This window comes from Lissotriton vulgaris, chromosome 12, assembly GCF_964263255.1.
Source record: "Lissotriton vulgaris chromosome 12, aLisVul1.2, whole genome shotgun sequence".
Lineage (NCBI taxonomy): Eukaryota > Metazoa > Chordata > Amphibia > Caudata > Salamandridae > Lissotriton > Lissotriton vulgaris.
Genome location: NC_141700.1, coordinates 108,233,445 through 108,250,328, shown reverse-complemented (window position 1 = coordinate 108,250,328; position 16,884 = coordinate 108,233,445). Strand labels below are relative to the sequence as shown.

At 47.3% G+C, this 16,884-nt stretch overlaps 1 protein-coding gene across 2 annotated transcripts in view; it reads left to right on the top strand.

Moving 5' to 3' along the window:
• Nucleotides 1-16,884, top strand: part of ASH1L (ASH1 like histone lysine methyltransferase) — an 820,515-nt gene that overhangs the window by 220,900 nt on the left and 582,731 nt on the right. For both annotated transcript variants that reach the window (XM_086947410.1, XM_086947409.1), the window contains exon 3: nucleotides 10,033-14,068. In XM_086947410.1, the coding sequence (XP_086803536.1) occupies nucleotides 10,033-14,068 (4,036 nt within the window). The remainder of the gene's footprint in view (nucleotides 1-10,032; nucleotides 14,069-16,884) is intronic.

The following is a 16,884-nucleotide window of genomic DNA, read 5'->3' as shown; positions in this document are numbered from 1 at the left end:
ATAAAAAGGGGTTGTATCCCCTTCCAAATTGTTCTTGTTTTCAACTTGAATCTGCCAGGGGCTGCTGCTGCTTGAGCTCAGGGGAATCCCTGGCTCTGCCCAGCCCCTGGGCACCTGATGGACTTTCCTGGACTTCTGGGGGACCCCTCTGCCTTGCCTGGGCTGAGGGGGGGACTTTACTTTGCCCCCTTGGAATCTCTGGATCTTTAGCAGCATGGAGAAGCTGCATTTTCCTGCAGAAAGCGCTTGATTTACCTTCTAGCGCTTGGGAGCGCTGCTTTTCCTGTCCTAAGCACCTGGGAGTGCTTTCTGCTGTTATAGCGCGTGGGAGCGCTTTATCTTTGACTTTCTGGCAGAGCGCTGTGATTATCCCGTGTGGGAAGCGCTCCTGCCCTTTGTGTGGCCTCGAGTGCTTCGTGGGCACTTTATTTTATAATCACGGGCATTCTCCTGTTCAGGGGCCCTTTGCGAGTGCCTACCTCGCTTAACTAATTTATATTACTTTTGAGGGTGCCCAGCCCTCGATTTGCCCCCGTAATCACCGCCGCGGCCCGAGCCGCGCACAGGAAGTCAGGCAGCGTTTCGCCTGACCATAGGCGGGACTTCCGGGTTGCAGAGGAAGTCCCGCCCCATTGCCGCGCTGGGATTGGCTGCCGGCAGCGAGAGGAGAGAGGCGGCGATTGCGAAGCCCCGGTCCCGAGATGGGGGACCGGGTGAAGCAGCGAGGCGGGCGCCTGCCTGTGCTGGGCTCCCATGCGAAGGGAGAGCCCTGCAGGCGCCAGCGGTGATGTCCTAGAGCGCTCCGAGGTTTGGGCGCTCTTCCACTGCACGGCCAGGATCCCCGGTGGACTGGAGAGGATCCCGGCGCCCGTCCTGCATCAGAAGCGGCCCGGTGAGTCTGGGCTGGGGCCGGGTGAGACGGGGGCAGTGCTGTTGCTGCTCCGGGAGGGAGCAGATGGAGTTTTGTGTGCCGGTGAGGCAGTGTTGGTGCTCGGGCGGCCCCGGTTGGCAGTGGGTCGCCCCAACGTTACGCCAGAGCCTTGAGGCTCCAACGAAGGGGGCATTGTTGATGTTGAGCCCTGAGAGAGGCTCTGGGGGACATTTGATGAAGTAAATGGAGAGTCAGGGCGGCCCCGTTTGGCAGTGGGTCGCCCCAACGCTGAGAGAGCCTGTGTGGCTCAGAGGGGCCATATATGTTTTTAAGAGCCTGTGTGGCTCCAACGTTTGACCAGTGTTGGCCAGAGCCTGTGTGGCTCCAACGTGCGCAGTGTTGGCTTCAGAGCCTGTGTGGCTTAGCTGGCGCCGTTTTGTTGATTCTTCAGGTGCCCAGCACTTTGTGGGCACCTGCCACGTTTAGGCCTTTCTGTGATGTATACAGTTGCCCAGCACTTTGTGGGCAACTGCCACGTTTAGGCTTTTGTACTTTGGACTGGCGCTGCATGGCAGCGCGCCCTGACTTTGGACACAGGGCATCCTTGCCCCAACAAGGCCAGTTGGCCTAGGGACTACCACAGGTAGTGGCTTATGTAGTGTAGGCGCAATGTGATTTCTATGCTTTTAAATAGTAATTGCCTACTGTGTGTTTTTGCGCTATTGATTTATTAGGCACCTCTGAATGTTTATGCATTATGTGTCTTCCTTTCCATGCGCTGCACCTCTGAATGTTTAGTCATCATGTGTCTTCTTGCGCTGCACCCCTGAATGTATTTTATTGCATCATGTGCTCTATTCTTAACACCTCTGAATGTTTAGTCATCATGTGTTTCTCCCTATTACTCCTCTGAATGTGTTCATGCATCATGGGTAAGGTGTTCTGGTTTATGCCCCTAAATGTGGTTATTCTTAGGTGGTTGTCTTTTCTACTCCTCTGAATGTAGGTTTATTGCATCATGAGTAATGTATTCTTTCTTAGACCCCTAATGCTGTGTGATACTTAGGTGGTTCTTCTTTCTTAGTACAGGTGGTCCTAGTAAGGTCCTGGTTCCTGTTACCAGTGGTTACTGGTTGTTATCTTTGTGATTACCATTTTATGTTTTATTATTTCTTATTCTAGAAGTGCTATATCTGACTATGACAGTGGCCCTTGTGGCCCTGTCTTGTGTACATAATCCCTGTGAATATTGCCCGTGCCAGTTGGCACCATGTATATGTGTGATTTTATCTGATGTGGTTTTACAATACAAAAGTTATTTTTATAATAACCTTGTGTGGAGTCTCTTCTTGTGGTGTGCCTAGTATGTTGTTGCTGTTGTGCGCTGGCGCAAATGCTTTACACATTGCCTCCGAGTTTAGCCTTACTGCTTGTGCCAAGCTACCAAGGGGGTGAGCAGAGGTTATCTTGGCGTGTGACTTCCTTGCCCTGACTAGAATGGTGGTTTCTGCCTGGCTTTGGCGTCAGCCTTAGCCTACCAGAAATAGCCAGTTCTAACAGCCATCTATTGATATTGGTGGCTACAGTCTCAATATCTCCGGTGTCAAATAGTTCATCCAGCGGGGTAGGGCCTAGGATGGACACGAGGCGGTTAATGTCCAGATTCTTCCAGTTTCTTTTGAAGGACTTACTTGCCCTGCTGGGAGGGCTGAGGGCCGTGTAGTCATCCAAATGGAATTTAGTTAGAAAGTGGTCTGACCATTCTAAGGGCAGAGCCTGCTGGCTTTGTATCTGGGGGAGGCTGGAAAAGATAGGGTCCAAAAGGTGACCCCTTTTGTGTGTTGGGCCCGAGTTCCATAGAATGAGGTTCATGGCAGCCAGGTCATGTATTAAATTTTGCCCTGGTTTGTTAGTAGGGTCGTCGAAATGAATGTTCAGGTGGCCTACAATAGATAGATTGTTGTGATTCACCCTTACTGAGGCGATCCAGTCCACTAGTTGGGTTTCCCAAGGAAGTGTAGGGCCAGGCGGACGGTAGATCAGAAAACCTGTGAAGGTGAAGGACGGGTGGAGTTGAAGTTTAAAAAGAGCTGCCTCACAGGCAGGTAAGGGAGCGGGTTCCAGAATGCCCTGCAGCGATTTTTTTAAAGATGACTGCTATCCCACCTCCAATTCCGGTGGTTCGGTCTTTTCGAATGATGGCATAATTGGACGGTAGGGCTTCAGCGATGTCTGGGCCAGAACTAGCGTGTAACCATGTTTCCGTGAGGAAAAGGGCATCTAGGGAATTATCGGACAGAAGATCGAAAATATCCATTTTGTGTTTGCAGAGTGACCTGCAGTTGAGACTGCCAAGAAGCCATGAACGTGCTGGCTTGTCTGGGCTGACAGAGCTGCGGGATGTCAAGATGGAAGTTGCATGCACAGCATGCGATAGTGTTATTCCTGTAGTTAGAGAGTATTTCACAAGTTTGTTTAACAGGCGGACGCAGGGACAGTAACAGCTCGGGCGTGTAGGTAATCTTTCCGACAGAGTTTATGGGCCCTGGGCCCGGACGGGCGCGGACGGGCGCAGACGGGCTTCCCTTTGGCACGCGAACGGCGCTCCCGCTGCGCTCGTCCGCTGCGCTTCCGGAAGATACACATTTATATCCCGTAGGTGGAGGGGCGGTAGGGGCGTGGCCTCAGGGAAGGGGCGTGGCCTGTGGGCTCTTCAGGAATGGCGGCAAAGGACCGTGGTGTTAGTCCCGCGGCAGCGCTAAAATCCGCTGCACAGTGACTCAGGAGCGTGGCAGAGCCTCGAGAATGAAGTGCAGGTAAAAACAAGCAATATAATTAGAACACTCAAATTATTTAAAAATGCGCTAAAGTGGTCAGGCTCCCGGCTTTCCGCCTCAGGAGTGCAGAGCTTTAGATACGCTAGCAGTCAGCGACCTAAATAGTAGAACGAGGGGGCGTGGCCTCAGGGAAGGGGCGTGGCCTGTGGGCTCGCCAGGAATGGCGGCAAAGGACTGTGGTGTTTGTCCCGCGGCAGCGCTAAAATCCGCTGCGCGGTGACTCAGGAGCGTGGCAGAGCCTCGAGAATGAAGTGCAGGTAAAAACAAGCAATATAATTAGAACACTCAAATTATTTAAAAATGCGCTAAAGTGGTCAGGCTCCCGGCTTTCCGCCTCAGGAGTTCAGAGCTTTAGATACGCCAGCAGTCAGCGACCTAAATAGTAGAACAAGGGGGTGTGGCCTCAGGGAAGGGGCGTGGCCTGTGGGCTCGCCAGGAATGGCGGCAAAGGACTGTGGTGTTTGTCCCGCGGCAGCGCTAAAATCCGCTGCGCGGTGACTCAGGAGCGTGGCAGAATGTTTTATAAAAAAGTGATGTGTAACCGTCCGGGCTCGGAGCCTTTCTGTGTTTGAGTTTGGAAAAGGCTGTAATCACCTCCTCAACTCTAATGTCTATTTCTAGGTGCTCCGCTTGTTCTGGAGTGAGAGAGGGAAGGTCAACCGAGTCCAGATAATCTGCCTCCGCCTGTGCAGATGGGGGCTCGCTCGCATATAGTTTTGCGTAGAACGGACGGAAACCCTCCGCTATCTGGCTATCCTTCGTAGCTGTCTCCCCAGCGGAGATCGATAGCTCCTTCACCAAATGTCTTTGATGCGCCACCCGGAGCTTGTTCGCCAGAAGCCGGCCGCACTTGTCGCTGCCCGTGTAATACGCGTGTTTCAAGCGTAACGCAGCATATTCCGCTCTGTCCATATCTAAAGCTGACAGGAGTTTCCTCGCTGCCTTAAGTTGCTTCCAGATTCTGGGGGCTCCCGTTCTCTGATGTACCTGTTCCAGCTCACGCACTTTACGGGTGAGTTCAGCCCGCTTTTGCTGCCGCTCTCTATTCTCCGCCGATGAAATAGCAATGAATCCCCCCCGGAGCACCGCTTTCAATGCTGCCCACTGTGTCGCTGGGGTGGTGTCAGCATTATCATTGTGCGTCTGATAATCATGAACCGAGTCCTGTATGTGCTTCACCACCGTCTTCTTATGCAGAAGAGTATCCCTGAGGCGCCAGACCCCGCGCGAGGGAGACATCGGTGGTAGTCGGAATGTGCCCGTGACAGGGGCGTGGTCCGACAGTGAGAGAACCCCTATTTCGGAGGCTATGGCTAGGTCACAGAGCGGCCCCGTGACCAGAAGGTGGTCCAGTCTTGCATAGGTCTTATGTGCGTGTGAGTAATAGGAGTAGTCTTGGGTGGTGGGATGGAGACGGCGCCAGAGGTCGTGGAGATCCAGTTCCTCCAGTTTGGATCTGCCTATCTGCGGAATCTCCCCCGTCGGCGGGTGCCTCTGTGCCGTTCTATCCAAGGACAAGTCGAAGACCATGTTCAGGTCCCCCCCTATGATTATTTGCCTATTTGGGGTGGCGGTGATGTCCACTATGGCCGAATTAAGAAATCGTTCCTGATGTTCGTTGGGGCTGTATATCGACCCGATGGTAAACACCAGACCTCCCGACTTAACTCTATATGCTAGCAGCCTCCCTTTCTGTTCTGCAAATGTATGTAGGACCTCCCCTTTAAATGTTCTGGACACTAGGATTGCTACCCCGGCTGTCTTGGTAGTGTTGGAGGAGAAAGATTGCGGTGGGAATTTGTGAGACCGCATCCTCTGACAATCTCGAGCTAGGAGGTGGGTCTCTTGCAAGAGACAAATATCTGCTTGTGTGTTTTCTAGCAAGGACAGCACCGCTCTCCTCTTGACAGGGTTATTCAACCCTTTCACATTAAGGGTGACGACCTTAAGGGCTGTCATCGGTGTGGGTAAAAGCATAGCTCAAGCAGTGAATCACGGTCCAGGAGGGGTGGCTCTGGTGCAGGCAGTGTGTAGGAGCACTGTAAGGCCAGAGTGAATGCATCAAAAGCACTGGACGGTCCCTGTCCCTTCCCCCCCAACTCCCCTTGAACTTCCCTCGAACTGCCCTTCCCCTTCCAGCCCCCTCCCCTCCCCCTTCTTCCCCCCAACAGTCCCCTCGTGCAAAGAACCAGCCCCCCTCCTCCCCCTCCCCCCTTCCCTTCCGCATTCCCCTGGAACCCCAACAATTTTTAGTCCCAGTCATGTCCCAAGTGGACAAGTCTGTGGTAATTTACCAAAGTGGACGTCCGGCCACTTACTCCTCCCCGTGGCCCCCCTCCTCCCAGGACCCCAAACCTGCAACATCAGTAACGCTGTGTTGTTCTCCCCCCGGAGCGTTGTTATGCTGTCAGCGCCACATCACTATTGGAAGCAGTGTCTCTGGCCACTTCAGAAACGGCATTCGCCATGCTGGCTCTAACGGTGGGTGAGTCCGGTCTCCTGGGAGTGGTAGGCGCTCGTCTCCTCGAAACCCTCTGCCAACTGTCTCTAGGGCCGCGTCTCTAGCTTGGCGTAGTTGTGTCTTCCTCCTCTGCTGTGATTCCCAGAACTTCGCACGTCTCTTGCAGCGATCGCAATTGGTGCATCGTGTCATTCCACCTGAAAATGAGGCGGCAGGGGTGTCCCCAGGCATAGAACGTTTCATACTCTTTCAAAAAGTCAGTAAACGATTTCCGCTTCTGGAGGGTGATATCGGACAAGTCTTGATACAGGGCCACAGAGTGACCGCGAAAAGTGAATGAAGGTTGCTTCCGTGCCTCAGCCATAATGCGTTCTTTCAACGGGAAGTCTGGGAGAAATGCCAGAATGTCCGGGGGTGGTGCCGATGCACGTGGTGGTGGTCCTGCCCTATGCGCCCTATCAATCCGGACTGGGAACTCCGCTGGTTCGCCCAAGATTGCCCTGAACATAAGTAGCCAGCCACATCTGTGCCCTCTTCTGTAGATGGAATTCCCCGGACCCGAATGTTATTTCGACGTGACCTGTTTTCAAGGTCCTCGTTGTGCGTTTGGAGATTCAGATGCTGGTCCCTCAGGCGCAACACCTCCTGTTGCAGCTGCACAATGTCCTCGTCGAGCCGGTGATTCGTACTCTCCACTGTGGCTACTCGCTCTCCCAAGTCGTCTACCTCTCTGCGCACCTCCCTTACTTCTCCCGCCACTTCCTGCTTCAGCGTCTGAAAATAGTCTCTGAGGGTGCAAAACAGAAATTCCAGGAAGGATCTAGTGACAGGCGGTTCCCCTCCACTCGCGTCCTGCGATCCTCCGGCGGAGCTTGGTGACGGTTGTCCCCAGTCTCCTCTCTGCTGAGTCCTGTTAAGCATTTCTGGGAGAGTGTGGTCCCCTCTTTTGGTACCCTTGTTGGTCGCCATCTTGGAACGAGTGCAGGCCAGGTCGTTCCGTCCCCTCGGTTCGTCACTCCGGGCTTTATAGATGTCCTCTTGGGCTTATTGGGGGACCTTCGCCCGGTATCAACGGCAGCCTCGGGTATGTTCGGGAAATTCGCCTCCAGCGCCTCCGCACTAGGCCTCAGCCGCAGCCACGACTACGGACACTGTTACACCGCTTGCCCGTCTGTTGGGCCCCGCTGGTCTCCGGTCGTGGCCAACTCCGCTAGGCACTCCGCTTCATGACAAGTAGGAGGGATTGGTTCGCTCCGACGAGTCTCCGTTCGAGTTCCTGCTTGTGGGCCGCAACTGCGATCCTCGATGCCGCCGCCCCGCTCGTCGTCACTGCTAGACCTCGATTGGCCCTGGACGAGGTCTGCGCCGTGGGGCCTACTGGTCCGTCTCGGAACTCCTCGGTGTGTCCGCTGGTGGAAGCCTCTCGAGCTGCCCTTCTCGTCGGCTACTCCGGTTCAGCCGTGCTTGCCGCCACGAGAGTAGCAGCCGATGGCCGGTTAGCGTGTGCCGATCCTTGCTTCGGAACCTCTAGGTCGCATGGGGCCCCCGCTGCGTCTTCTGCCCGCCTTCCAGTCCGGAGGGGCTCCAGGGGGAACAGCGTTCTCAAGACCAAGGGTGGAGCTCCGGGCGATTGCTCCGTCTGCTTCGGCTCACTCCCAGCGAGCACCCGGTCGACTAGGCCGAAGCCACGGCCTCGAGTGCCGCCCACAGCGGCACCACTAGAGCAGGCCCACTTGTCGGGTCTCCAGCTGTTGTTCAAGGCAGTTCTGGCGCTGTGGGGTCACTCCTTCCCCCGACTGTGCACACCGGGCCGAAGATTGGCGCGGCTTGCGGCTGTTCGTATCGCCTTCCAACGTGCTTCGGGGGCCGGCCTCTTTCTCCTCCGGCTCCGGTCCTGACCTCCGACGCCGTCCGACGGCCTGTCCTGAGGCCGATTTAAGGCCAGTTCCGGGCCAAAGTCTTCTCTCCGGGTTACACCACCTCTCCCTGCGCCGCTGAGCTCCAGCGGGGGGAGAAAAAGCTATATTTTAAGGCTTGGGCCTAGTTGGATCGGGGAGCCGCGAGAAGAAGCGTCCTCTCACACCGACATCTTGGCCACGCCTCAGGAGTTTCTTTTTTAATGGGAAATATGACTACAAAATGTTTGTGTCGTTTTTAACATTCTAGTACCTTATGTGCTGTGAAACTCCAAAAATAGTCTCTAGTTTGCATTTGAGAAAATTATGTTGGCTTATATCTATTTTCATGTAGTTCAGAATTATTCACATTTTGAGGGCAGGGTTGGAATTCTACACTAGTAGAAACTCTTTAGCTGCTTCCAAACGCCAATTAAGGTACTGTTTTCAAGTTTTATTGAAAGTGGATAAAGCCAATCTAGCAGGCTGATGTAGCAGTCACTATAAGTGCTGTTTTAGTTTGAGCCTGCGAGGCATGCTGTATTGAGGTAGGGACGTGAACCTTTGCCCACTCTCGGCCCACATTTTGTATTGGCTTGTGTCATTGGCCACTGTAAACTGTGGCTGTTCGTTGGTCAAAAGACTTAGTAGTCCCTCCTTAGTATAGCCTTGTCTGGTTTTGTAACCTGCCATGGCAACACCCCCTGTTACTTGTGTTGATGCTTGTAGGTTTTAATTACAGCCTCCGTGCACTATTTGATTTGTTCTGCCTGCTGTTGCAGGCAGGAAACACGCTCTCCTATTTCTTATTAAATGTTTTATAACCCGCATTTGCAATGCAATAGGTCTCGCATTTGCGAGAGTTTAAGCTATTGGCTTTGTAAATGACAATGCCTTTTATTTATCTGTTTTAACAATAACACATAACTGAAAGGCATTGTCATTTTCAATGCCAGTGGCTCAAACTCGCATTAATGCACAGCATATTGCAAATGCTTGTTGCTGAATGGATGCAAGAATGTCTTGATAAATTGCTTGAGATTTTAGCTGTTGGAAAGAAGAAATTAACACATCTATTTAGTAGCATCCAGAGCTGCGAGCAGAAGTGAAAAGAAAAAGAGCCCAACAGATTTTTATATAAAACACATTGTTATTCTTTGAAGGCAATAACTAGTCTTTCTCGTTCCTGAAGCATGCCACCATCTTGTTGGCATTTGGCTTCTGGTTAAGACAAGTGATGGCTCCTTATTTGTGAATTTGGATCTTTAGAGTATTTAAGATCTTTCAGTAGAGCCGTGCAACAGTTCCTGCTCCAAGACTCTCTTTTGGTATACCCAACATCAACTATTACCGCGTTTAGTTTATTTTCCAGGTTAGCAGCTAAAGATGATGGCTCCATATCCTGTTTGAGATTAAATATTTAACTTCTGTTTGTATAGAATTTGTTGTATGTCGTTTATGTCCCTTTTCCTATCATCACATTTTTACTTGTGAATATTGAAAATCCATTTTTTGTTGATTTGAATATTGAATTTTTTATATGTGACATTCCTAAAACCAGTGCTTGTTCTACCAAATGTTGTGAAAGTAAAGTTTGAATGAGTTCATGAGCAGATGTTTAAGTAACTGAAATGATTTGTCATCGAAAAAGGCCAATTTTTTCAATTTCTGTAGTAAAAATAATGTACATTTTTTAATGTTTTTTAAAGCCTTTCTTGTTTTGTATTAAAAATATGTACTGCATGGTCCCCTGAGTCCTTAAGCTACTTTTGCTAAGAACGAAGGATGTTTCCTTGGATAAACTAAAGAAGCTCCTTTTAATACCACTTCTTTTTCTAAGGTTATTGCCATGTTGGGTCCATTTAGCAATGTTAGACTAAAGGGAAATCACCAACAACTACCTTGTGAGAATAGATTGTAACATGTCAAGTTAAGCATTTCTAAATCATTCTTTTTTGTTTGTTGTAGGATCCATCAAAGCTACACAAGAAATCTGGTGATCAGCATGATGAATCCCAAAACAAAGGAGGATCACCACCTCGTGCAGCTGAAGCAATTGTTCCAGCGCTCAAAAAACATTCCTCTGCTCATTCTGAATTAAAAGAGAGCTCAAAATCTTCTCCATCAGTTGCTCGAGATTATCCTGAACATGATCCGAAGGACAAAATAACATCCAATGCATCTCCCAGCGTGACTGAAAAACTGGCTCAACTGATCGCTATCTGTCCTCCTTCAAAGTCTTCCAAAAATAAAACTAAAAAACAGACAAGCATGACTGCAGGGTGTGGTGGTACAAAGGAATTGGGTAGCCAAAGGAATAGCTCAATAAGTACTGCTGCTGACCAAGTTAAATCTCCTTCCAGTAAAGTGATCAGCAGCTGTATTATGGAAAACCAGGAGGGTGCAGAAATGTTGCAAGCCAACCTGAGCAATATTAAAGCATGCGAAAAGAGCACTTTGCAGTCGGCTAAAGGTAGCGTCCCGGATACCATTCCTGCTATTAAGGAAGCTAGCATCCAACAAACTGATGTGCATGCTCAAAGTATGTCTAAGCACCAGGATGCTCTGCTGTCAAAAGAGAAAGGCACTTCAGAAATGTCTAAGCAAGAGAAATCAGCAGTTTATTGCACTTCAGTAGAATTCAGAACAGGAGGTGCTTCAGATGCCTCTTCCACAAAGTCTCCCTCCAGTGCTGTGGGTGAGGGGAACCTTCCATCTCCCTCACCTGCTCCATCTGCAGTAAGCTTAAACAGAAGTAGTCCCACTTCGAAGCAACTACAGTTGGCTTCAAACTCAACATATTTAAGTAGTGCTGTACGAGAAGCTTTAGACAATACTGCTGTGAAAACCAACAAGAGCCAGTTTTTTTCAGACACTTCCCTTCTTAACCCAGAGTGCACATCTGTAAATAACACTTTGAAGAAGGACACCAATGGAGATAGCAAAAGTTCTAAAGATTTGAAAGAGACTCGTTTGGTGGCTCCGACCAGAACGTACTCCTCAGCGAAGTCACATTCTGCAAGTAAACAACCAAGTCCAATAACTAACCTGGGCAGCCGCACTACATCGGACCATTCTATTGTCAGCTTTGCAAGTTTACTTCGTAGTAAACAGTTGTTTAAGGTAGGTACAGTGACTGCGGCAAAGAAACCATTTCATGTGCCTGACAGTCTAAACACAAGTCAACAGTCAAAGCTGTTAAAGAAGAAAAAAGGAAGGAAGTCAAGATGGACTAAAATGATTGCCAAATGCACTGATAGCTCATCGAAGGGAATAGATTCTGAAAGATCAGAAAACTTTCAAATAAGTAAAAGCAGTTCATTATCCAGGAGTGAATCGGAACCATCCAAACTAGGAAACAACAGTGGTCGATCTTCCCTAACGGAATCTGGAATTGTAACTCCTGTATTGCCAAAGTTAAGCAAAACTGCTTCGAGCCAGGCACCAGCTGATCATAAATCGGATAAACAAACATACAAGAACTGTGGTACTCAGAAAGTTGTTCCTCGATTGTGTAATTCAAACACAAGGTTTTCAACTCACAAATCTAAAAGAGGGAGGCCGAGAGGCAAAGAAATGCCGCATTTGGAAGGTCCTCCAAAGGGCACTCCAAAACTCTGTTCTTCCAAAGTATCGTCAATGCAGTCAAAAGAAGAACAAGAGCCCCCTGTCCTTCAGCCTGAAATCGAAATCCCCTTTCTCAAGAGAACTGCAACAGTGCAAGCATTTCCTAAGAAGAGGGGAAGGCCTAGGAGGGAAATCTTGTCGCCTGTGAAAATGCAACCTCCTGTTTTGTCAGTAGCCCCATTTGTCTCTACAGACCAGTTAAACAAAGTTGAACCTGAACGTGAAAGGTACCGAAAGGAGGATTTCTCTAATGCAGGGGATTTCTCCAGAGACGAGACACATAAGTCTAGTATGTGTGGCATGACAGATCGATGCTCAGAACCAGAGCGAAAACCTGTGAAAAGAAGCAGTGGGCAATTCATGAAAAACATCATCCGTAAAATCAACAAAATGAAAACTTTAAAGCGAAAGAAACTCTTAAGTCAAATCCTCTGTCCACCTGTGGATCACAACAAAGGGAAAGTGCTCAGGAAACTGCAAAGCCCAGAGTCCTCTCTTGCTGCTACGTTTGGGTCAAAGTTAGGACAACAGATAAACGTAAGCAAGAAAGGAACTATTTACATAGGAAAAAGAAGAGGAAGAAAACCAAAGGCAATTATGGATTGTATTTTAGGAGGCAATTCTGCCAACTTAACTTTAGAAAAGCCTCCTCAGCCTACATCCCCTCTGCTGTCCTCGACTGTAAATGAGGTTCTGCCTTCTCCAATCTGCTCCCAGTCATCAGTTGCAAGTGGAGGTCAGAGCCCAGTGAGTAGTGATGCAGGATTTGTGGAGCCTAGTTCAGTACCATATTTTCACACGCACTCCAGGCAGGGAAATGTATTTCAGACACTTGCCATGAGAAAGGCATCAAAGGGGAGAAGGAGATTATCTCCGCCCACCCTCTCGCCCTCTCATCTAAGTGAACTCACATCCTTGAAGGAGGCTACTCCTTCTCCTATCAGTGAGTCTCACAGTGATGAGACTATTCCTAGTGACAGTGGAATAGGAACAGACAACAATAGCACTTCTGACCGGGCAGAGAAATTCTGTGGACAGAAGAAGCGAAGACATTCTTTTGAGCATGTTTCTCTTCTGCCTCCGGAATCTTCAACGATCCTTAATAGTCTTAAGGAGAAATACAAACACAAATGTAAGCGCAGGACTCATGATTACCTGAGCTATGACAAAATGAAAAGACAGAAGCGAAAACGGAAAAAGAAATATCCACAACTCCGAATTAGGCAAGACCCAGATTTCCTTGCTGAGTTAGAGGAACTTATAAGCCGCCTGAGTGAAATTCGTATAACCCACAGAAGTCACCATTACATCCCACGAGATCTTTTGCCAACTATTTTCAGAATAAACTTTAATAGTTTCTACCCCCATCCCACCTTCCCATTAGATCCTTTGCACTACATTCGAAAGCCTGACTTAAAGAAGAAGCGAGGAAGGCCTCCTAAAATGAGGGAAACAATGGCAGAAATGCCATTTATGCATAGCCTTAGCTTTCCTCTGTCCAGTACTGGTTTCTATCCATCCTACGGCATGCCTTATTCTCCCTCTCCCCTTGCAGCAGGTCCCATGGGATTAGGCTATTATGGAAGGTACCCCCCTTCTTTATATCCTCCACCTCCATCTGCATCATTTACTACACCACTGCCTCCTCCTTCTTACATGCACACTGGACATTTGCTTCTGAACCCAGCCAAATACCATAAGAAGAAGCATAAATTGCTCCGCCAGGAGGCTTTTCTCACAAGTAGTAGGACTCCACTTCTTTCTGTGAGCACTTACCCCAGTGTTCCGCCTGAAATGGCCTATGGTTGGATGGTGGAGCACAAACACCGCCATCGCCACAAACACAGAGAGCACCGGTCTTCCGAGCAGTCCCAAGTTTCCATGGACACGTTAACATCCAACAGCTCTTCAAGGACAGTTTTGGAGTCTCTAAAGCGTTACAGGTTTGGGAAAGAGATTGCAGGTGACAGGTATAAACATAAAGAGAAGCACAGATGTCACATGTCATGTCCTCACCTTTCGCCTACAAAAGGCTTGCTGACGAGACATGAGCAGTGGGTCAGGAGAGAACCCTCAGAGCCCAGCTCAGTGGCTTTGGGATTGCAGACACCGTTACAGATTGATTGCTCAGACTCTTCTCCTGGCTTGTCATTGGGGGGATTTACCCCCAGTTCTGAGCCTACCAGCAGTGATGAACACACAAATCTTTTTACAAGTGCAATAGGTAGCTGCAGGGTCAGCAACTCTTCGAACAGTAGCAGCCGTAGAAAACTAAGTGATAGTCCTGGACTCTTCACAGCGCAGGACAGTTCAGTCAGCCGATCGCTGAGAAAGGAGCCTGTACCTTCCAGTGAGAGGGTTCCACAGACCCTGTCAGGTAGGAAAGTAACTTAAACCCTTCTTTCATATCTGAGTTTGTATTAGTAAATATATACACGTGCCATAGTTTTGAATGTATTTAAGAATAATTCATTAATGCTTTCTTGACATGTAGTTTTGTACTGAAAGTTTGTATTATTTTCTTTGGAGGCCATACCAATGTCAAGTATTCACAATAATGACTTGAAATTGTACTTCAGTATTCCATTTGTAACTAAATTGTCAGCTTTCACAGATCCCAAACCACCACCAAACTCCTTCATTGAAATGAACCCTTCCTTTCTTGATGTACAAATCCACCTTCCTCCTATGCATTGATATGTTATAGACTAGACAGAGGATTCAAGACAAGCGTGACTTCTCAGTCTGTTCCTACTAAATGGTCTAAGTTAAAACAAGGTTTACTATATGTTTTTTTTGCTGATTACTTCATAACTCTTTTTATTTCAAGTCTGTCATGATACTGCCAGCATCTTTTCCCACTGCTACAGGGAGCATTCTTACTGTTTGTCAATTTTATATCTTCTATATTAGTAGGACCGCTGGGGAGATGGGTGTCTTCATGTGCTACAATAGTAAAATTGCAGAGAGCATCTTAGTGGACTCTCATCGAACTTCTGGACTGAAAGCCCCACATATTTAATTGAAGACCATTCTCTCAGATGGACTGATAGTGATCAAAAATACCATCTCACTCACACAACCCAACGTAATTGAGCTTTTAGGTGTTCTATTCGGTTTAAAGATACTGAGATCAAGGACATTTTAAGATGAGCATCCCTTTGCTACATAGTTGTCTTAAAAATATTATATCTTTACAGTTGAATATTTCAACCAACCTTATGCACATTGATCATGATGAAAGTTTGTGGTTTGCAGACCAGGTTTGGAGGCTTGAGCTACAGGTTGTGTTGTTTTCCTATTGGGGTTTGTTTGCTTAAAAGCTCAAAATATTTGAGCTTACATCCATAAGCTTTCTAGAAATTAAAACTTGCTAACTGTGAATGGTGTAGTTGGATATTTTATCTTCATGGATGGTAATTTGACCCTCAGTAATGTTGATCAATACAAATGTTTAGTTTTTAAGAGTCAATTTGTCATGTTTAACACCTCAGTAACAATGCGTTTCAGTGTTTGTTGCTGTGTCGAAGCTGGGGTACTGGTTACATTATGAGAGTTTGTAGTTCGCACATTCCTGACTATTCATGTTTTAAATCGTTCTTGGCATGCGTATTATTATACATTTTCTCAGTACAAGAACTTTGTGTTTCTATCGCAACTCTTAATCCTCCTTGCTTTGTTTGCATGGGGACTCCTCCTACTGAGGCCCGGTCTGTAACCATTATGGGACATAAACTCCCTTACTCATGCTCAGCAAAATGTACTGATTCTATTTCTCAAATATCAGTTCAGTCTCTGTTTTGTTTCCACAGATTAACAAACTCTTTTACATCACAGCCATTATTTTGCAATAGAACAAATGCTTTCTCAAATTATTGTCAATCTAGCTTCAATTCTTAGTTGTAGATCATAATTTATTACCCATGTTCATGTCCCATGAGCGTCTGTATGAAATGTCTGCATTAAAGTTTTAGCGCCTTACAGTTTTCCAGTTCTCTATAAAGGGGTACCTCACTTCTTTGCTTACTTCATTTCTACTCATTGAGTGACTTGTAGCCCTTGGTTTTTATACCATTACCTTTTCAGTCGAATTAGTTAGCTAAGTTCATCTTTAATTTAGGCCTATTTGAGCGCCTATCTTTAATTGTGAGTTCACCATGCCTCTCCTACTGTAAATGTTTCTCCTTATTCCCCCTGATGTCCGTTTGGACGGTTGCTCTATTATTTGAAACTTAAGTTATAAAACGACATGATTATATTCAAAATATTTCACCAAAGTTAATAATATATTATTCTCCATTATACCTTTCTACTGTCCGATTTGTATGTTTACTGGTTTCGTTTTAATCTACCCGGGCATTTGATACAGAATATGCAGAATTATGATGTATATGTAGCAGAGACCTTTAATTGAACAAATTGCCCATTGTATTGGTGTTTTACTGTGCTTGCTATACTGACAATGAAGAATTTTGATCTAAATATACCTATGAAAATGTATGTGAACGGACCAAGATAGATATATTGTTTCTAACTAAGAATAGAAGATAAATATAATGTGATATCAAATGGATTGCTAAATAACATGTATTTGTTTGATTGCAGAAAAATTAATGCATCCCTAAAGATGAGGACATGAGTTCCAAAATGCATTTGGGCACAACAGCTATTGAGCTTTTGCTGCAGTGTTAAAGACCTTTTCTTCTGTAATACTCAAAATAAAGATTACAATGAATGATATCTAAAATCACTAAACAAAGCTGAGCCTGTGTTTGACAGTTTATGATTAAAGAGGGCAGACCGGACATGAGAGTGAAGTTCCTCCTATATAAAACGTTATAAATAAAAATAAATATACAGAAAGAAATGGTTACATTGACTGTGTCCAGTGTTTTGCGCTTGGCAACACTGTAGCCAGAATATTTATTTTCAAGCCCCAATTCATGTTAAGACAATCAAAGATCTAGGTTTTCATATCTCCTCCCGTTCCTTCCCTGCACTGTGTCAACGTTTTTCTTTATGGGCTGCCCCCAGCCCGTAAAGAAGGTGAAAAACCTTGGAGTCCTGATCGACGACCATCTTTCATTATCAGACCAGGTCAACATCATCACCTCTTCGTGCTTTTACACTTTAAAAATCCTTTGGAAGATCCTTCCTTTTATTCCTATGCCCTAGGGAAAACGGTCGTTACTG